We start from the raw sequence: 21,368 nt of genomic DNA, 5'->3' as shown, positions 1-21,368 counted from the left end.
CCTGCAGCCCGTCTAACATCTCAGATTATAATCCCAAACTAATCTCCCTACTTTCTATTCATTACACCTTCTTTATATGCAGTGAGTTAAATGCAGGTAAGAGTAATCATAAAAAGGAACTCTTAACTTCCTATTTCTCTGGCTCGTTATCCCAGCTTCATTGTTCTTCTTGCCTTCCATGTCCTCTATAAACATACAATTAAGTCAATTATATTTCAGTATAAGATAAGACTGTTGTGTGTAATTAACTACTAGTATGATGGGCAAGAAAGCAGGTTGACAAATATGGTTATGGAGGATAAATATCCTCCTTAAAATGCGTTACAGATCCAATCCAATGAAAATTGTGTTTTTAATAGGTTATATTTATGTTTTTTTTCACGATGGAGGACATGTTTAAAGAAAATTAGGATTAAAACTGCATTTTGGAGTATTTCTTTATTCAAATGGCTGTGAATCAGGAACACATGACAAAAATCCACTTTGAAAAATGCAGTTCAAGCTCCTTGCTCCGGTCTGCTCTGATGCATTTATTTGGAGACAAATAGATCCGTTTACATCTTTGTCCCAGCTTGCATCTGACTCAAAACTGTACAGCTGGATACCTCCGATATTGTTCGGGGTTTTTGCTTCCCCAATGATGTTAGATCGGGGTTGTTAGGGGATGTAAAATAGTGTGAGAGAGTGTAAATAAGGAAATGATGGGAAATAGGGGAAGGCTTGCTCTGCCACAACTCAGGGCCAAAATTCTGCAGAAACGTATTTCTAGAAAACAACACAGATTTTGGATTTTGTCTATAAAAAATAGCCACTTGGAAGGCTTTTAAAATAGATTGACGTTAGGAGTGGGGTCATCTGGACCCGACAAGACGGCGCGCTGAACTTTTTTTTCCAATGATTTTTAATTTTCACTCGTGTCCGAAATCCTTTCCACCTTCATCCACATTTGTCATAGGATGGAGAACACGTCAATGTAATGCTTGGTTCATCTGGACCCCAGAAGATAGCACAAGGGTTAAAAAAAACACTTTTAGACACAACTACAGCTTTCATGCCCCCACAATTTTAGCATTCGGAGGAGCCAGAGAGGTAGGAAAGCGATTCAGGCTACGAGATGTTTTTCTCTTGTCACAATTGGAAAAATCTGCCGATATAACGAGTAGAATTTCTTTTGATAAGATTTTTAAAGGATTTTGTGCTGTCTTGCTCTTTTAAGACATAACTTAATCTTAAAAGTATCAATTAACACTTATTCGGGTATGTTGCTCAAAAGATTAAAAACATTACATCTTGAAATAGGTCTGTACTTTTATAAAAAGCCATATATCTTTTAAAGTAGATATGTATATATTTTTTTCATACATACATGCTTATTAGGTCTGCACAAATTAAATTAATTGTTATTGCGATATCAGCCTTTGCTATACACTTATCGCAAAAGACGGAGTAAAGTGTGATAAATGGTTACCTTAAATATTTACACACACGCTAAAACAATCTTATGACAGCTTTAAGTATTTAACAAATGGGATTGATCCCTTTTATGTTAGATGCCTGCCTCCTATGCAAACGAGAATCATTTGGAGTATAATTTAGGTTATGTTTACTTTTGTTTACATAAAACTGTTGCAATGAAATTGAAATAATGTATTCATTGCTTTTTGTTTTGTTAAATGTTACATCCTATTGAAAAGTTGCCTATAAGTTAGTTTTGTGTTATATCACTTGTAAAAAGTTATTTAAACTAGAAACTACACAAAATACTTTGTGATATTTTGTGTTTTTGCTGTGTTTTTTCCTTATAAAATAAGGACAAATGTGGTTAAATGTATTAAATGTGGTGCCAAAGTTACCACACATCTATTTTTTAGCACCTGACTGGCCGTCAGACAGCAATTCTCTTAACCACACTAGAGAACTCCCCACTTTCAGTGTTTGTGATTTGTTGCTCTTCCTATCTTTTGCTTTCACAGGAAAACTGCAACCAAGCAAAGATATAATGGCTCCTCTGCTCGTGTTCATTTCTTTCAGACATGCTTAATAGCTGCGTTATTAAAATCGATAACTGTTTTGAAAAAGAAATCCCGGAAATTGCCGTAGTGGAGGTCACTGACCTACAATAAAATGTTTTATTTAGCTGTTTTTATTTGCATGGAGTTAGAATAGGAGAGTAAAGGTTTCCTCCTGCCTTCCGCTGAATGCAGAAATGGGACACGGCTACTGTGAGGGTTTGTGTACATTGTACTTGCACTTTGTCACCACTATTGTATGTCTACACACTTTGTCAGGTGACCAAGGAGATAAAGTAGATGGCTTAGACAGCAGAGGAAGGCCGCTGAGGGACTAGAGCATTTCTTACCTCAAGTTTTCTCTGATCTGCTCGTTCCTCACAATTCTATTGCAAATCCATGTATGTATCCAAATATGATCTCTTTTATGACGAGGAGTGTCTGGCATCCAAAAAATGTTGTGATGTGTAAAAGATGTGCAAACCCATAGTAGTTCTTTTCAAGATTTTACATTAAAATGACCATATTTGTCTCCTTATCAACCATTTTATCTTGTCTAGTTGATCTTCCGATATTGTATTAAATGAACAGACGGCTTTGTTAGCTAAAAACGTTAGAATTTTAATTGGTCTACATTCACTTCACGCTTTGTCAGAAACTCAGCAGCGTGCAGGGGTGTGCTGTTTCACTGGAAAAAGCTTCGAGGTTCCACATTTCTTTCAGTTCATACTTTTCATTCCTTTCTTTTTATTCATCAGCTGAGCTTCTTGATGTTTGACCAAGTCTGCTGACTTGATGTGACGTTTTTCCAGTGTGTGGGGCCTGAAACACCTCAGTTGTTTTTGCTAAACTGCATGTTTGCCCGTTGTGAGACACATTAACTCCAGACACTCAAGTCTAAGCAAGGATCAACAATTTTAGTCTTGTGACTTGGCTCAACACCCCATCCTCTTTTTTGCCCCTTATAGGGGTATAACTTTTTTTTTTTTTTTATTGGTAGGTTAAGATCCGAGTTGCTTGTGCTCAAGTCTTCTGAGTCTAATGTCCGTTTACTTTTTTTTTTATTAGTGGAGAAAATGCTTCATGTCTGGGAGGCTGTTAGGCCTCATGAGGGAGAAAGTCTTGTGATTCTGCTGAGCTTAGCTTCGCTGGTTTTAGCTGCGGTTCATTGTCTGATCCAAACAAGTTCTTTCTCCGACTGTAAAACTGAGCACATTTAAAATACTTGTCATGGTGAGAAGCATTTTTTTTTCCTTTTGACTTCATTGTGATAAATATTTTGTCTGAAAAACAGTAAAAATGTTTCCCTTTCATATGATTGAAGGCACATAGATCAGTTTTTGATAGGGATAAGAATTTTAAAGTCCCACTCCAATCATCTTTTGATCTATTTTAAAAGTGTTCATAGTGGTCGTTTTTATTCATTCTAATACAGTTTTTAGCTTAAAAAAAGGAACAAAAAAACAGCTGTTTAGTTTTCTAGGGCATAGTTTCTGCAAATGGCAGTAGTTCGTTAGAAATTTTACCTCTGAGCTGTGGTTGGCACGGAGTAAGCCAGTTCCTACTTCCCATGCATCTGTTTACACTCTCCCGCTAGCTTGTGTCCCCTTATAACCCCAACCTAGCAACAAAAACGGCAAGGGATATTGGAGCTATCCAGCTGCACAGCTTTAAACCAGATGCCAAGCTTGGACTAGTAATAAGAAAACATATTAAACGATCAAATGATCCGTTTGTCTGCAAGTGGATGCATCAGAATGGAGCAGATCAGGGAGCTATTACACTTATTTTTTTAATGGCATTTTTTCATCTGTTCCTGATTCACAACAATTTAACTAAATAAATGCTCAGAATTGCAATTTTAGCTTAATTTTCTTTCTTCAAGTCCTTTTTAACATGAAACGTGAATTTCACTGAAATGTTTCTTTTTCCCTTGTGCTTTCTTATGGGGTCCAGATGACCCCATCCTTAGATTGATGTGTGATTCCTCCTATGACAACGATGGACAAAGGTAAACAGGATTTTATGTCTGCCTCAAACAGATAAAAAAAATCCTTGAGAAAAAAAAAAAGTTCTGCACGCTGTCTTGTGGGGTCCAGATGACCCCACTTTTAATGTAAACATGCCTAGGGTAGCATAAGGTTTACACGGAGTAGTGTAACAGTAAGGATCTTTATTTCAATATTTAAAAATACAAAATTGTGGACCAATTCTAAAGGTGTGAGCTGTCTGGCTAAATTTTGCTTAAAGATTCAAAGTCAAATCGACTGTAGAAAAAGATCTAAACAATTCATTCTCTGTTGTCAATTTGATTTGGCCAAAAAAAAAAAATTGAGAAGTTTGTCAGTCTTTAGGTGAGATCCCTATTTTAATGTTTTTTGTAATTAGTAGCTAAAAACCTGACAGACAGGTTTACCGCAGGTCTTTTGATCTTTAAATATTCTGCTAAGTAATAAAATAAAAAGTACAAAAGCAGCACAGCTTGATTTTCTTTCTTTATCTGCCTGTGTAAATCCCGGATAGGGTGTGAGTCCTTTTATGTGGTTGTTTATTAAAACTAAGGTTTTGTCACCTTGTCGGTAGCTCGTCTGACGCTCAAAATCTGACAACGCACTGTGATGACAGGTGGTCGTGGGGCCACTTTGTGCTTCAGATCCTCTAGAGTTCACTGCTACAGAGTGGCACTTGAAGCAGGCATCTATGCTTCTGTTCGGTCTGAAAGGGTTGTGTTTGAGGGTTTTACAGCTGAAAAACAAATTCTCCTGTGCGCTTTTGACTTTTTCTTCTATTCTTCTCTATATTTTTCAGGAAGTGGTGATTCTAGTGACGATGAATAGGGAGAACTTGCTCAAAAGCTCACATTTGCAGTACACTATAGAGGATAATTGGTCAGTTTGCGTCAATATTTTAATTACAGACTCCAACTTTTACCTGTTTGGAACTGTTCAGGATTATGTATCGTCTTCAGTGGAAAACTCCTGCCAAGATGACCAAGACAGATGCAGCTCTGTCTAATGCGCTCTCACAAACAGTCGCAGGCTTTCTCACCCATGGGGAGCAAGCCTCCAGGCTCTTTTGTGTTTAGGGGCTGAGATCATAATGGGTTAGACCATCAGGAGGATGGAATAAGGGGGCACACTATGAAGATTCAAATAGATAGAACTGGTTTAGTGTATTTCTCTACTCCTGTCATTTCTGACTCGATTAACCTGGAGACAAAAGTGCACAAATGCCTCTGTCACAATGAGAGGCTTCTCTCTGGTTTGATTTATGGCAAGTTCAGTTTATTTTGCCCTCAGTGGTCTTTGAGCATCACAGCTAACCATCAAAGCAAGTCAAGACTTGTGCAATCACCAAGAAACCAAACTTTGTAGTGCAGGAAAATCTATTGTGAAGAATTAGGGACAGGTTCAAGTCTAAACGAAGCATTTTTTTTTCTTAAAGACAACCAGTTTTGCTGGAGGTAGGGATTTATAACATTATGTTCTGCATCACAACTCTTCATCTGGTCTTCAAATAGGTTGCTGGAGCCAATCCATCTACCTTTTTGTAAAGGTGAGGTAACCCTGGATGTTCATCAGTCCACTGAAATGGAGGATGACATTTATTTTCCAAATTAATGCTTTTAATTAAAGCAGACTTTAATTAAAAGACTATTTTTAATTTACTAGGTGCTAAGGGGGTGTAGGGAAAAATTGATTCAGTGGCACATTGCGTTATTTTGTTTGGCGACACTTGAATCGATTTAAAATGCTGACAAGACAATGTTTATTTATGAGCCTCCTTTTGTGGACTATTTTTGTTTTCCACCTAAACCCCTGGCCACTAGTTGGCAGCACAGCACAGTGAGCCTCTTTGAGCAGCTCTACACAGCGACAAAAACAATCACAAGATCTCTCAAGAACCAACTAGTGTTAAACGCTCAGTTAGCCTTGCAGATTTTGTTTGAATCAGACATGTACTTCTTAGTTCTTACTTAGAATGGGTATTGAAAAACGAAAAATTGTTCTAGTAACGTCTTGGGATACATCGTGATATGTATCGTACCGTGAGACACGTATTGGGAAATGTATTGTATCGCCAGACTTGCCAATACACACACCTACTAGGTGCAGGTATTCGTGGGTTCTTTGGATATTTTCATTGGTTTGAGCACATTTACAGGACTCTTGAATTTTCTAGTCAGCTCAAAGTTTTTTTTTTTTTTTTAGTCTGCCAAAGGCCAATACAATTCTTTAAAAAGGAGGGTAAATTTGGTATTTTGAGAGAAACTACAATTGAAGACTCTTAACCCTTTTACACCAGGGATTTTGCTCCAGTGTTTACAAAAGCAGCTTTGCATTGCTATGCAAGACTTCACGCTAGTAATGTGTATTGGTGCAAAGCCGGGTTTCTTTGCATCAAAATAGCTGATTCCTGTTGATCGCGTTAACAGTCGAGGAGTTACAGTATCTTAAAGACCATGTGTTATTTAGGTGTTCCTGGTAACTCTCTAATGTTAAAGGGCTAAATGAGTTCATGCAGGGTTAATACTAAAATAAAACTAGCTCAAATAAATGTATGGCATTGTTCTTCTCTGTATCTTAAACGGACACAGCTCTATACATCTTTCTGGACATGTTGGAACTCGTCATCTTAGTCATCCTTTTTCCCAAAACTTTTTTTTAGACTTTTGGAGATGGGTGCTGAAAATAGTACTCTCTGTACCTTGTGAAAATTATGGAAGTTCCTAAAAGGGTTGTAAAAGCCTACAAGCTCAGTGAGTTAATGGAAAGTCAGTATGTGAACGTTTTGAATTGGGATTTGACTTTTACTCATTTGCAAAATTTACAAATTTTTTTCCCACAGATTTTATTAACTTAGTCTCTTACCTGTTCACTTCAGTAATCACATAAGTTTGAGCCTAAACTTGTAAACAATACACCAAAGCCTCCATTAATAACTTCAAAGTAGCATTTTATTTAGACTCCCAACCACAATAATCAAACCTGTTATTGCTGTTCTGCTGCGTAGACCGTGACATTTCACATGCCAAAATCTATTGAAGCCTGGTTGATATGTGTCTACTAATGCTCCATTTGTGGTGAACCTACACTAGTATTGCAACTCTCAGACAAAGCGTGTGACACTTGATCATCAGGGCTCAGGAGTCACAGAGGAACAGGTTTTCAAATGGCAAGCAAAGGGCAGAGCGCAGCCTTTAGAGGAGAGGCTCATGTTACAACACAGACTTTAGTGTGGTGGAAATGTTCCAAACGTGTGCAAGTCATTTAGCGTTCACCTGTACGCTCTAAAAAAGTCCAGACTTTAATTTTCTTTCTACTATGGATTTAAAGTTCTAATTATTTGTTTGTTCGTTTTTGTTTATTTGACGTGAGAAGTAACTGAAATGGGCCTGGGTTGCCATTTTATTTATTGTACAAGCTGAGCTGGATTTTGTTCCCCTGGAGTCAGACTGAAAACAACAAGTCAGCTGCACTAAGAGCACCCGTGCAGATCATTTTCCTGAGGTGGAGTAACAGTCGTGGCAGCTCAGGGTCAAACGGCCTGGCATCACTGGAGCTACGTTGCTATGACAGTATCATTGTCTTTCAATTAGATGGTGTCACAAAAAGATGGAAGATGGAAGAGGAGTGGAAAGTGACGCTGGAGTTTCTGACTGGGCTGTTTAACCCTTTAACATCGGAGTTCAAGTGTTTACAGTCTTTCAACTACTGTAGTTCTTCAACTGTTGACACAATTAATGTAACTCCAGCAAATTCTGAAGTGGCAGCCATGTGCTTATATGCAGAACTTTACAGTGAAATTCTTACACAATTAATGTTACTAACATAAAGTGTTGCTAATGGTTATGATAAGCAGTTTTTCTCAATGTCAGAATCAGCTGTTTCACATTGATTGCTTAAACGGTCAAAGTGGGTAGGTGTGTGTTATTTTTGTGTCGCCTGTGACATATATGGTGTTAAAGGGTTAATAAATAAATAAATAAAATAAAAAATAAATAAATAAAATAAAATACAATTTTGGAGGGTAAGAGGATGCCAGAGGAATGGGTGAGTGTGCTCATATCAATTTTTAATGCAGAGTTCTTGAAACTACAGACGAATAAGTTATGGGAAACAGTAGGGAGGCTGACTTCAGAAGTCTTTTTGAGGAACAATATGGATTGAAGGAGCTACAGTGGGGGTCGAAAGTTTTGGCACCCCAGGTAAAATGTTATGTTATTGTTACTTGTATTGGTCAAGTGTAGCTTAGCAACTGTACTGGTTAACTTCTCATCTGCTGGTTTCTAGTATGTGTTAACACATAGAAATACGGAGTGACTATATGCAGATTTCTGTTGAAATAAAAGCCTCAAACCAAACACAGATGGGTGTAGATGTTATAACTTTTTGAAGATACAAGACCCATGTGGCTGTGTTTCATATTTTAGCCATCTGTTACCGTTTGAAAGTTATTTGAAAGTACAAAGACTTAAAAACTCAATTGAATGAAAATCATGTTTTTAGTGTTTTTATCATGTTCTTATGGTATTTGTCTGATAATGGAGGACATATAAATTTGTCTTCCTGAGTATTTTTTTATTAAAATCATTGTGATTCAGGATCAGACAAAGAAATGTTTTAAAAAGAGCATAGCTTTGGTGTAAAAAATATGCCAGGCTCCCTGCTTTCCTCCATTATGATGCACCCATTTGCTGACAAAAAGTTCCATGCACAAACATCTTTGTTTTCCTCATCAGACCTGACATCTGGCTCAAAACTGTACGGCTGGATAGCTCCAATATTGTTCTCCATTTTTGTTGCAGCACTAATGTTAGCTTGGAGTTGCGAGGGAATGTTAGTTAGTGGAAGAGAGTTTAACAAAGAAAAGATGGGAAATGAACTCTCCCCTCCACAACTCAGTCAAATTTCTAATGAACTTCTGTAGCTCCTAGAAAATGATACAGGTGTTTTGATTTTTGCTAAAAACTCCATAATCATCACTAAAAGGCCACCGGGAACATTTTGAAAATAGATCAAAAGATGATCCAAATGGGAGTTTAAAGCAACAAATATCGAATAACAGAAAAAGAAGGATGTACTAATGTTCTAATCAGAATCCACACCTGACTGAAGTACCGGCGTGGACGTTTGAGAGAGCAGAGCATAAACAAATGCCAGCTAACCTCAATGAACTGAAGGAAGAGAAAAAAAACGGAGAAAGGGTAGGGCTGAAATTCCTCAACAATGAGTGACTTATTACTTTCACAGAAAACCTTTTTCTTCAGGTTATTGCAGTACACTGTGCTGATTAAATGTCCTCTTTTATTGTAGACAAAAAACAGCACACACATCCAAAAATAATCTATATTATTGCCATTTCATTCTTTTCAAGACCAAGGATGTAAACTAAACTATCTCATAGAAAACTTATAATGAGTCAGTGCCGGTTTTATTATTATTATGGCAGCATGGATGCTGAAAATCCAATGGATGTCCAGACAGAAGCATCCCTTAGAAGCTTATGTCGGCACCACATGCTTAAAGATTGTCTGGGAAGGCAATTACATGTCCTTAAAAACTCTCATAGGGGTAACTTTGAGGTCCAACCCTGGAAATGGAAAACTGTATCGTTACAAAGTTAGGTTTTGAGTCATTGTCAGTCAAAAGCCGTGCCGACATTATATAACCAGAGATCAGCAGATGTCACACATTTTCTAACTTTCCTTTTCATTCCATGCGGAAATCCTCCATAGCTCCAATATCTTCATATTCTGTTCAGCACAACATTTTCCTGTTTACTGAGAGATTTTTTTGACATTCAAATTTCTCATTTCAATAATGAATGGGATGCAGCAGCACGAGCCTATTTTGCTTTTTGTCAAAGAGGGCTCGTTCCTAAAATTCCTTAGGCTTTTGCAGGGCAGTGATTTGCATACCACAACAAATTGGTGCTTTAGTATGGCACTCAGTTTATTGACTTCCAGACTTTTTGTACTTCAAGACATGAAAAATATTTTATCACATCTAACTCTCTGAAAAAAGTATTTATTTTTTTGATAAAGCAAAATTGACTGCAACATTTGATATTTGAGGATGAGGGCTTGCTAGTCCATTTATTTACAGCCATAAACTGCTCTTATTTTTCCTAATGCAAGAACTACTAGTTTTATTATTGAAAATTCCTGCTTTAAGTTTGTACTTTGTTCTTTTAATTTATTCTTGAAGAGTACAAAATTACATTAACATATTCAATACACAACATGAGTATACACGTTAATTTAAATTCAAGGTATATGTTTAGATTTTTTTAAATCTATTATTTGACATTTAAGTCTAAATTATAGGCTTTTTGTTTTTGTATGATCAAGCAGAATATGATTTATTTTGGAAATTCAAATGATAAGCATTTTGGCTGACACATCATTCCCTCCTGTTTATTAACTGAAAAGGGAAGGAAAGACACAATTTATTTTAAAGTAATTGTTTTTTTGCATAAAAAAGGTAAAATGTCAATTTTTCCTGAAATAATTTGTGATTTTGCTATTATTTCCAGAAAATGCAGCTTTGTTTTGTTTCGTTGAACAGTTGTAAGGCATAATTTCAAATGTATCTACTTGCTGTCTGGAACACCATGACTGGATCTGTCTCCTGCAGTGACACCTTTTAGCCAGTTATATGTTACATAACTGTAAGACTCTTTGTTTTTTTATAATAACCTCATCATATTAGAGGAGATAGAATGTCGGAATTAGTCTTCCACACAACCTGAGACTGAAGCCACTATGTGACAGAAAATGTCAAAGAAAAGCACTTCTACTCTCAACATGCAAATGTGTTTAAAAAAACACTTTTTACACTCTCAAACTAAAATAACATTACAGCCCCTGTTTTAACCTCATAATTTCATTGTCCAGCTTTTAGTTTGAGGACCTCAAACAGATTTAGAGAAACTGTTGTATAACTGGCAAGGGCTGACTAGTGAGCGGTTGCTATGGACACAATGCAGTAAATCTCTCCAGTCTTAGGTTGGTCTCTAAATTGCAGTTGTGCATAAACTTGAAATGAGAACTGCATCCAGTCAAATGATAGTCCACTGTTTGTCGTGGAAACAAAAACACATCTGGAAACATTTTGAAAAACAAACACTCAGCTTTCAGAAATTCAAAAAGTGTGTCTATTAAAATAACTGAGATAAAAGGCAAACAAGATCATAGACTTTTGTTAAACACCAGCTTAAACTCACTGATGCACATTTTTGACTTTCAGCTGCTCTGCTTTTGATGCTTTATATTTTTTGACTGTTATTTTTGATGTTTGCTGTCAGTAAATGTGTTACTATTACCACATCTAGCAAAAATAGGCTTCATTATTTTCATATGGTACTTAGCGACACAATTTAATCAAAAACAGTATCTAGAATCGTGTCATCGTGGTCCAAAGGGATGAAATATTACTTTTTGAAGTATTTATCACACAGTTTGTCTCTGATTATTAGCCAACTCAGATTCAATGAGTTTTATCTCAGCTTTTCCCTCTCTTGCCTCCACTGAATCAACAATTTTTCTGTGAGCCAAGTCGGTCTGCCACCTCAGCGCCTAAAGTCACCTCTGCAGTGGCCATTCCCCTGCAGCCCTGTCGTCTGCATGAAGAGGCGTTGGTCACACGGGAAAAACCCGTTTCCCCCAGCTTTCTTATTCAAAGGCAAAGTGCACAAACAGGACTGCTACAATGCACTGCAGGAGAGTGCTTTCTGAAGCCTCTGGCTGTCTGCTTGCCTCCACTGTACAAAGCCTTTTTCTTTTTTGTCCTGCTGCCACAGCTGACTCACTACTGGAAAAACTGAACTTCCTGTGTTGGGGCTGAAAGGTCTTTTGAAGATGACTTTTCATTTTCTTTAGAGTCCTGGTCAGCTGCATGCTCTGACTTTTTCTTCATATTTCTATTGTTAAGTTCTTTGCCTGTAAAAAAAAAAAAGAAAAGAAAAGGCCAGACAAGTATCGTTTACGTGTATTAAAAATAAAATCCCCTTCATGTGTGAGAATTCACTAAGAAACAGGAACTTCTAATGGTTGCTTTCAAATTCAAGCATTTTTTCTTATGTGTCATCATATGTTTGTTATTGAATTTTTGGTTTTGGATCTGACATTTATTGACATGTAATACGACTTAAATTTAAAAAAAGAAGAAGAAAACATCTGTTTGAAGTTCATTCACATGCTCTTATTTGCAAAAAGACACATTGCAACCATTAAAACAAGTAAAATCGCTTAGATTTTCAGCCATTTATGCCACATTTAAGAGCATAGTTGTCAGTTTGGTTTAGCCTCCCAATGGCATTTCCGAGCATTCCTTCAGAGTCGATGGCTCTCCCTTGGTGCTTCTCTGTCACCAGAGCCTTAACTCTCATCGTGTTACGAGCAAAGACGTGATCTACAGTGACAAGGGTCCCCTCATTGCAGCTTGTTTGCGGTTTTGTGGTGTCCTAGAAGATTCTTTTAACTGCCTTGACCACAGTGTTATTTAGTATTCTGTGTATACTTGAGTGCAAGGTCCATCCCACACTTTGGTAGTAAAATACAAGCTTTTTTACTTTCTATCTTTGCTCTTCTTCTTTCCTGAAGGTGAAGTATTATGCCTTAGTCATATGAACCTGTAGGGGTCAAACACAGTACAGGTGTTTGGGTTGCCTGAGCCCATGGGTCGTAGAGAGGAGCAGGTATAGGGTATTTCTTGTAGAGAGTACAAGTGTGTCTTGCAGTTCCCTTGAAGCGCGTGGGGCCGCCTTAAGGGATGTCATTGTCACATCTGTGGTTTTGTGAAGTATTTGTAAGGATGTACAGTGGCGACAGTGGCTCAGGCGGTAGAGCGGGTCGGCCAATGATCGAAGGATAGGCGGTTTGATTCCGGCTCCCGCCAGCCAAGTGTCGTTGTGTCCCTGGGCAAGACACTTAACCCAACTTGCCTCCAGTGTGGCTCCACTGGTGTGTGAATGCGTATGAATGTTCCGGTGATGGTCAGAGGGGCCGTAGGCGCGTACTGGCAGCCACGCCTCTGTCAGCCTGCCCCAGGGCAGCTGTGGCTACAATAGTAGCTTACCATCACCAAGTATGAATGAGGTGTGAATGAATAATGGATATACAATGTAAGCGCTTTGAGCGTCTGGAAAAGCGCCGATAAATCTAATCCACTATTATTATTATTATTATTATTATTATTATGTATGCACTTCTGACATAAAGGTGTAGCTGTTGTACAATATTGGCCCCTTACTGACCGTGCCCTAATGCTACATGCATGTGGTATACATATGATGCGCAAGTGCCCGTTGGCACACACAAACTGGGCTCTAACAGTCAGGCTGCACGCTAGAAGAGTGCAAGGAATTCACACTTATTGCTCGAAGAGCACGAGCAATAAGTGCATTGTGCAGGTTTTGGGTATCCCTGCACATCACTCACTTTACCCTTACTTACCCTTGTATGTTGTCTAAGAGTTAACTACGACCAGTTACCCAAAAAAGCAAGTCCTACACGCACTTCTACATCACCTGCATTTCCGCAATGTCAGTGAGGAGCCAGTACTCACACCTCAATGACTACTAGAGTATAGCGTAACACTAGCATCACCCGTACGTCATAAGTGCGTTAGTATTTTGAATGGTTCTAATACAGCATTGATGATTTGAAATGACATATATACATGCTCTTGCCTTTCAGGTACCGCCCCAGCCATGATTGAAGATAAGGGCCACCGTGTGACGGACTACTTTGTGGTGGCCGGTCTGACAGACAAGTCTACCCCTTTGGAACAGGACCTGTCGGAGACCAAGTCAAGTGGGCCGAAAGCTCCCATCACAGACTTGGCTGTCATTAACAAGACAGCAGGAGAAACGGTCCCAGAAGGATTTACTTGTATTGAAACCACCTACACTGGCCAGCCAGCCAATCTGAACCATGGGAGCCTTAAGAGTCCCGAGCTCTTCCTGTGTTACAAGAGAGGCCGGGGGAAACCTCCACTCACTGATGTTGGGTAAGTCTGTAAATATTTTTTTTTATGTCTTTTTTTGTAAGCTATGCCTTTGATTGGGGTGTTTAAAAAACAAAAACTGCTGAAGCTTCTGCAAGTTTTTGTATTTTTCCTACAATTGGCTGATTCATGATGAGTCACATCTTTCCTATAAACAATCTGGCCCTTTTCTGCGTAACCTTAACCGACTCAAATTTTGTAACTGATCAAGTTATTTAGCTTTTCGTTAAATCTTCAAAGCATCTCCTCTGCTACAGGTTAGATAAATGATTGCATTGAGCTTCAGGTTTCTAGAAGGGGTTTGCTCCCTGCAGTCTGTGGACTGTCCTTGAGCCATTCATCAGGCAGCAGATTGCTTTTCTGGAGTTCTAGAAGTCTGTATTAATTGGGCAACAGACGTTTTACTGAAGCAATTGTGTAATCACTCCAATGAAACCTGTCCCTGATGACTATTAATACTTCGCATGTATCTCCCTAGAGTTTTCTCATGGCAAACTGCTGCAGTCTTGTTAATTGAGATGAAAGCAGTCATTGTTTTCATGTACCTGATTATTTTCCAAACCGATTGTTTCAGAATCACAGCAGGTACTTTAAAATAATAATAAAAAAAAAAACATAAATGTTAGTTTTGAAAGGATTGTCTTTCCAACCAGCGTAGGTCCTAGATCAGCTGGGGATGATGCAGCTTCACACAGAGATAATCTTGTGCCTCTTGTTGCGTCACAAACGGAGAGGGGCTGAGGCTGCTCGGAAAATGCTGTTTACCAGAACAGATGCCTGACTGTGCTGTTTACTGTCCTGATCCGTCGCTATGAGGCTGAAGTTTATTTAAAGTCAGATGTGTTGTTTAAAGAAAGCTTGGCTGGAATTTTAGCTTCATATTCATGTTTATTTAAGACCCATTACAATAAAAATTGTGTTTTTAACATGTTCTTGTGACATTTTTCCCATGATGGAGGACACGTAGTTTCTCATTTGTAACTATTCAGATACATGTTACTGGAAAAATATAAAGTCAGAGAAAAGTAAGTAATGGCATTTTTGTGAATTCTTACTTTATTGTGGTATATCGTGATATTTACAACAGGGCTTTAAAATATTTAATATCTCTACACTAATGTCGCAATTGACGATAAATTTGCAATTTATTTTGCAGACAACTCGGAGGTAAATTTCTAATTATTGCTACTCTGCAGGTTTTTTTTTAAATGTATTCCTTTTTTTATGGCTAGACCACTAGGAAAGAAAAAAATTAAATAAAAAAGACCACTGGGAATGCTTTTAAAATATAAGTAATTTTTGTCCATTTTTGTCAATGCTGTTGCCTGCAAAACAATTACTACTTGTATATATCTAATTAAAGCACTTTATAGTTTCTTAAAGTTCTAAAAGTATTTACTAAATCATCTGTATTAAGGGCTCATCCCCTGCTTCACTGGTGCAGTTAAGAAACAGAACACTGCACAAACTCTCAACCAGTTTAGGTTTGATTAAGAACCATATAAAATCATAAATAGCCTTCTGCTATACTATGTATTTCTTAAAAAAATGTCTTGGTGTCTGCAAGAGTATAAGTTTGTATAGTAGAGCTCCCTAAAACGCTTTTAAAGTACTTCAGCTGTGGGTGATGCAGGTCTAAACAGAGTTCTGAATGTCATCACTCCTTTTACATATTGAGCAATCCTGTTATCGGTGGAAAGAGCAGGAGCTTATCTGAATACTGTATGAATTGTTTCCTTAGACTAAAGCAGTGGGCTCTTGTGAAGCTTAGTGCTACATTTCACCAGCAGAAGCGCCTCCCTTATATATTGCTTCAAGCAACTGGCAAGAGACTCTCAATTCAAAATTCATGACTCTGTCGTTACTATTTAATGAGAGGCAAAACAGGGCGAGTAAAAACGCACATTTCAACAGATCCACACAGTTGTTGGGATCTGTAGAAGTTTGCCAAAGCGTCTCCAAATTTAACAAAAGCATATTTAGTCTGGCGATAACTCCTCAGATCTTTGGCCACCTGCGTGGGGAAGTCCACACTGAAAAGCATAAAGCCCTGCAGTCATGCAAAAAGTCTAACACTGCGCTGAATATTTTCTTGGCGGCATCTTGTCGATGTGTGATAATCCACTGGAAGAGTGATGAAACCAGAAGAGGTGCAGACACGTTTAGATTATTTTTTTTTAAGTCTGGGATTTGAATAAGGTTGCACGGTGGTGTAGTGGTTAGCTCTCTCTTCTCACATTGAGAAGGTTGAGGTTCAACTCTTGGCTGGGACCTGTCTGTGTGAAGTTTGTATGTTCTGCCTGTGCATGTGTGGGTTTTTCCAGAACCTCTAGCATCCTCCCACTGTCCAAAAACATGCTTCAAGGGTTAATTGGTGCTCCTAAGTTGCAACAAGGTGTGTGTGGCCCTACAACGGACAACTGACCTGTTTAGGGAATACCACTCCTTCACCCAACAGTAGCTAGGTTGGCTCCAGGTGCCTCGTGACCCCAAAAGGCATTCAGCAAGTTCAGAATAATGTGTCAATTTCCGACATGTATTACTAAAGAAAAACCACCTGGAGCGTCTGCTGCCGACACAAACGGATCCTCCCTGAACAGCTCAGCAGCTAGAGATTAAATTTAGCCAGGAACATCTCAGCACCTTTCACCATCAGCTGTAGACTTTATAACATTATTTAACAAACTATCAAATCCCAAATGTCTGGATCCAAAATGATTACATTAACATAGCTTCTAATTAGTTAAAAACCTTGGGAGTACATCGAGCAGAATACGTTTCTTGTGTGAAAATCTAAGATCTCGAAGCGTGTCAGGATAAAGCTGTTGGTCTTTTTCCAACACTTTTTTTTTTAAAGAATTGTTCTAAAGGTTACTCTGAGTCACCACCATCTATTTTATATTGTGCGTTTGTGTTGTTTAGGGATAAAAGATTAAAGACCACCAGCACTGCAGCAAACGTCAGAGGAAAACATGCTGGCTGAACACAATGACGTCCATAGAAACTGAAAAGCCAGGCTAGTGTTGTTTACACAGATTAAAGAATGTTGTGTACTGCACATGATGTGCTGTCATTTTTTTTTCAGTTTATGTTTTTGCTTTATTAGTGTCCTAATTTGTTAACAGCTGTTGCTTGCATTTAAAATGGGCAGCAAATGTGCTACTTTTTTATTTTGTTGTGCTTAGCAGTGCTGCTGCCAGCCTCTCAAAAACCCAGACTACAGCTGTAAACATGGTTTATAGCATTATATGTTGTTAGGATGAATAATACTTCGATGCATCTTTCAATCCTTTCAAAGAACTTGAGTAAATCAACTTCTTGATGCCATTCTGAAATGCCCCTAAATATGAATGACATAAATGTTCCACTTTTACTTTACAGGGTTCTGTATGAGGGGAAGGAGCGTCTGATCCAGGGCTGTGAAGTCATTCAGGCTACACCGTACGGCCGCTGTGCCAACATAAACAACAGCACTGCACAGCGCATCTTCATCACCTTGCGCAGAGCATCCCCAGTCCAGCCACAAAACTCCCTGGCGGTGACAGATATTTGCATCATTATAACCAACAAAGGCGAGACGGCACCACATACCTTCTGTAAAGTGGACAAGAACCTCAACTGCGGCATGGTCAGCCTGGACTTTTTTTTTCTCTTTTAATATTTTCCTTCATTAACTTTGAAAAAAGGAATTTATAAGACCAATTTTGTGATTGATTTTTCAGTGGGGGTCCAGTGTCTTCCTGTGTTACAAGAAATCTGTGTCTGCTTCAAATTCAATAGGTTATAAAGCAGGTAAGTGAAACTGGTGATACTTTGGTAAATATTTTGATCAAATTTGATGACTTTAGCAGCGGCCAATCCTTAAACTAAAGCTCAAAGTTTTAACTCGAATAAAATCAAACAACTGATTTATTTATATTTATTTATTTATACATGGTAGTTAATGGGGAAAATGCTCTCTTCTGACCCCAGCCTCCAGTGGCCATTTAGGGAACTGCATCCTAGTTTGTGTTACATCTAATTTGGAAGATGGGAACTTGGGTGAAATTAGTTAAATAGGATTTTTTATCAAGTTTTTAGAATGTAAAGCTATCTCATTTAAAAATGTTACTATTAAATTCAGTTTTAGTAAGTACTTCGTGTTTTTAAGCATGTTGTAGCATATTTGGCTGACATTTTGGGATTTTTTAAGATAATCTAGCGTTTACTTTACCAGTTATAGGATTTTAATTAATATGTAGCATAATACAGGAGTTTTTTAGTGTAATCATTTACTGTGAAATTAATACATGAATTTAATTGACACTCAGTTGAAAGTTTTTTCCTTTTTGTTGTCTCATATTTTCTGTAGCTTTTCTCAAAAAATCCAAATTCTCTTGCAATTTTATCTGATCATATTTTAAATAAACTTTCTGTGAAACATTTTCAATAAACAGTTTGAACATTTTAAAAAAGGGCTTTGCACTTTTGGATTGTTTCACTACATTAAATATCTCCAGCATGCTAATTACAAAAATGCAGTCTGCGTATAAATGGTGTTTGTCGCTTTAAAATGAACGTTTTTTTTTCCCCCCAGCACTTCCACCGTTTATCTCTGATCTTGCAGCAAATGTTAGTCGCTTGTTACAGACGGTATTTTCAGATTGTGACATTTTCATCGCCTGCATGTTTTCTTAACAGTCTGGCCTTCAGAACATGTAATTGTGCAATGCAAGTTTTATGAGCGCTGATACACACACAGCCGTGCAGGCTGACTTTATCTTGTTAGCCAGCCTTTTTCCTTTTGCGGCTGCTGTTTATTCATCCAAGACAGTGACACTTCCTGTCACTATTCTGTTTAGCAGGTTTGTTTGTGTACATGGACGATGATGCAAAAACTTGTGCCTCTTTGTCAAAAATTGTCTAAAAATAAACCGAACTTCCTCAAAAATCAAAATAAACTATTAGCACACATAAAAAAAGTCAGTTTGCTTTATATTTGAAGAGTTCAGAACCTGCCTATGTTTTTCTAACTACAATATTTTTTTCATTTTATGTTGTTTATGTTCTGCAGGTCTGATTTTTCGCTACCCAGAAGAAGATTACGAATCCTTCCCTCTGTCCGATTCAGTTCCTCTATTCTGTTTGCCCATGGGAGCCAAGATCGAGTGCTGGGCACCAAATACCAAAGACCCGCTGCCGGTCTTCTCCACTTTTGTCTTAACCATCTCTTCTGGCGAAAAGGCAAGATTATGTTTAAAAAAATATCTATAGCTGAAGCTAGAAATGTTTTGACTTTGAAATAAATTCCTTTTGCGTCAGATTTATGGAGCGGCCATCCAGTTCTACGAGCCGTATCCAGTGGATCTCTTGAGCGAAAAGCAGAAGATCCAGTTGGGTCTCCTCACCACAGTGGAGAAGAAGATGATCCCAAACCGGCCTGTGAATACCAACAAGTGCATCTGCCTGCTGTCCCACTGGCCTTTCTTTGAATCCTTCCGCAAGTTCCTCATGTTCATCTACAAACTCTCAGTCTCGGGCCCGCACCCACTGCCCATTGAAAAGTAGGACTGTAGAAGCTTCATTTTTTTTTTTTTTTTAGTTCAATTTATCTACTATTTTTTTAATTAAACGTTTGCTTGAATTCCTCCCCAGGCACATCTCACATTTCATGCACAGCGTCTCTTTTCCTTCCCCTCAAAGACCCAGAATTCTGGTTCAGGTCAGTACTCACCACCACACATTTGACCTTTTTTTTAATCAATTAAGTGTTTAAAATATACATAGAATCCTAATTTTAGTGTTCAAGTATGAGGAAAATTTAGTCAAAACATTTTTAAAACGTTCAGAAATCAGGCAGTGGTGACTGTAGGAGTGAGCCTCTGCCCTGCTTTCCTTCAGTCATCGCCGGAACGCTCTGGAACAAAACAAACTGCTTCGTGCTCGCTCCATGTTCTTCATGTTGTGACTGTAATCAGCGAAGAGCACCTGCTGTCTTCTTTCTCTGCAGCCATGTTCCTGCATTTTGATTCTCTGTCAAAGAGTTGGTGGGATTTCATTACAGAATGTAGTCTGAAGAATTAGAATGAGAGAGTAAAGTGAAACTTTTGTTACGTCCACTTATCAATCCGTACATTTGAGCTCTAACAATATCTGATTATCATCAATTTAAAGACTTTCAAAAACAGGTTTATTTCTGTGTGAAGGTTGACTTTCTGACACAGGATTTAATGGGAAAATTATTCCATTGACTCCGGTGATTTGGTTACTTCTTGCCCTAGTTACATCTATCTTTTTATGGGGAGGCTGTGGTGGGTTTTTGGGTTGTACCGGCCTGTGGAGGGTCATAAAGAGGAGCCAACTCCAGGGAGATGATGAAAATAGAACATACTATTGTAGGATGTGTGTTTAATGTGTTGTGAATTATTTCTAAGGATAATATAAGTTAAATGTAGTTATGTTTGGTTGAGTCTGTTGTATGGTGCCCTTAACGCTACACTCTGGTCATTAGTAAGGTGTGTGCACTGGATCCTTACTGACCATGTCCAAATGCTGCACAGTATGCAAAATTTGATGTGGTTGAAAAGTTAAAAAAGATGAATATTTAATTTTGTTGACTTCAAACTCCATATTTGTTTACTAAACAATTTGCTTATCAGCAGGTCTGCTAGTTCTATGCCAAATTTGTCATTTCATTTTAGATCAGGATTAACTGGACCAAAGACTTTCAAACATCCTAGTTACCTCAGGAGCTAATCTGACAAATCTGAGCATAAATTCAGTTCAAGGATTTTTCCTAAGAATAATATGTGGAAGAACCTGTTCACAGCAACAGTCTCAGTCAAAAAGTTTTTTAGTTTTATGTCCCAATTGCATAAATTTCCACTGTTTCTGTATTTTTTCACAATGTTAATCATTATCAGAATTATGCATAATTATGTTGTTTGTTTTAAAGTTTATTTTTTTTCCTGTTTTCATTTTACATTTGGTTAGACTGTGTGTGGAAAAAGACGGAAGCCATTTTTAAATCATTCCCATGTGTGTTTTTGTTGTTGTTTAACAGCTTTTTATTAATTTTGATTTTGCAGCTCTCAGCACACGACAATTTGATTCTCTCGCAGCCTGTGTGCACACCTTTACCCCTCAGGTACTTCTTTACCTTTCTTATAGCCGCTGCTCTAAAGTAACCTGTCCTTTACATTTCTACACACCTTTTCTATCACATTCTTCAGAAATGTTTCTGGTGAATAATACTTCATGCAGTTATTGAATTTGTAAATACTGAAATTAGTGTTCCCTCATTTATTGCAAGTTCTATAAATAACATGTGATAGGTGAAAAATGTAAAGTCGTTTTTTTTTTTTTTTAA

The 21,368-nt window shown here is 37.8% G+C and overlaps 1 protein-coding gene across 6 annotated transcripts in view; it reads left to right on the top strand.

Moving 5' to 3' along the window:
* The window catches only part of dennd4c (DENN/MADD domain containing 4C), a 38,904-nt gene that overhangs the window by 905 nt on the left and 16,631 nt on the right, over nucleotides 1-21,368 (top strand). For 5 of the 6 annotated variants that reach the window (XM_024287828.2, XM_024287824.2, XM_024287826.2 and 2 more), the window contains exons 2-9: nucleotides 3,966-4,020; nucleotides 13,711-14,023; nucleotides 17,402-17,648; nucleotides 17,743-17,812; nucleotides 19,074-19,243; nucleotides 19,322-19,563; nucleotides 19,655-19,721; nucleotides 21,088-21,146. In XM_024287828.2, coding sequence (XP_024143596.1) covers nucleotides 4,002-4,020; nucleotides 13,711-14,023; nucleotides 17,402-17,648; nucleotides 17,743-17,812; nucleotides 19,074-19,243; nucleotides 19,322-19,563; nucleotides 19,655-19,721; nucleotides 21,088-21,146 — 1,187 coding nt within the window. In that variant the 5' untranslated portion in view covers nucleotides 3,966-4,001. The remainder of the gene's footprint in view (nucleotides 1-3,965; nucleotides 4,021-13,710; nucleotides 14,024-17,401; nucleotides 17,649-17,742; nucleotides 17,813-19,073; nucleotides 19,244-19,321; nucleotides 19,564-19,654; nucleotides 19,722-21,087; nucleotides 21,147-21,368) is intronic. The other variant, XM_024287827.2, reaches the window with a different exon arrangement.

Source organism: Oryzias melastigma, linkage group LG18 (genome assembly GCF_002922805.2).
Source record: "Oryzias melastigma strain HK-1 linkage group LG18, ASM292280v2, whole genome shotgun sequence".
NCBI classification, from domain to species: Eukaryota; Metazoa; Chordata; class Actinopteri; order Beloniformes; family Adrianichthyidae; genus Oryzias; species Oryzias melastigma.
Note: the sequence above shows the minus strand (reverse complement) of the source record. Positions and strands in the feature narration are given on the sequence as shown.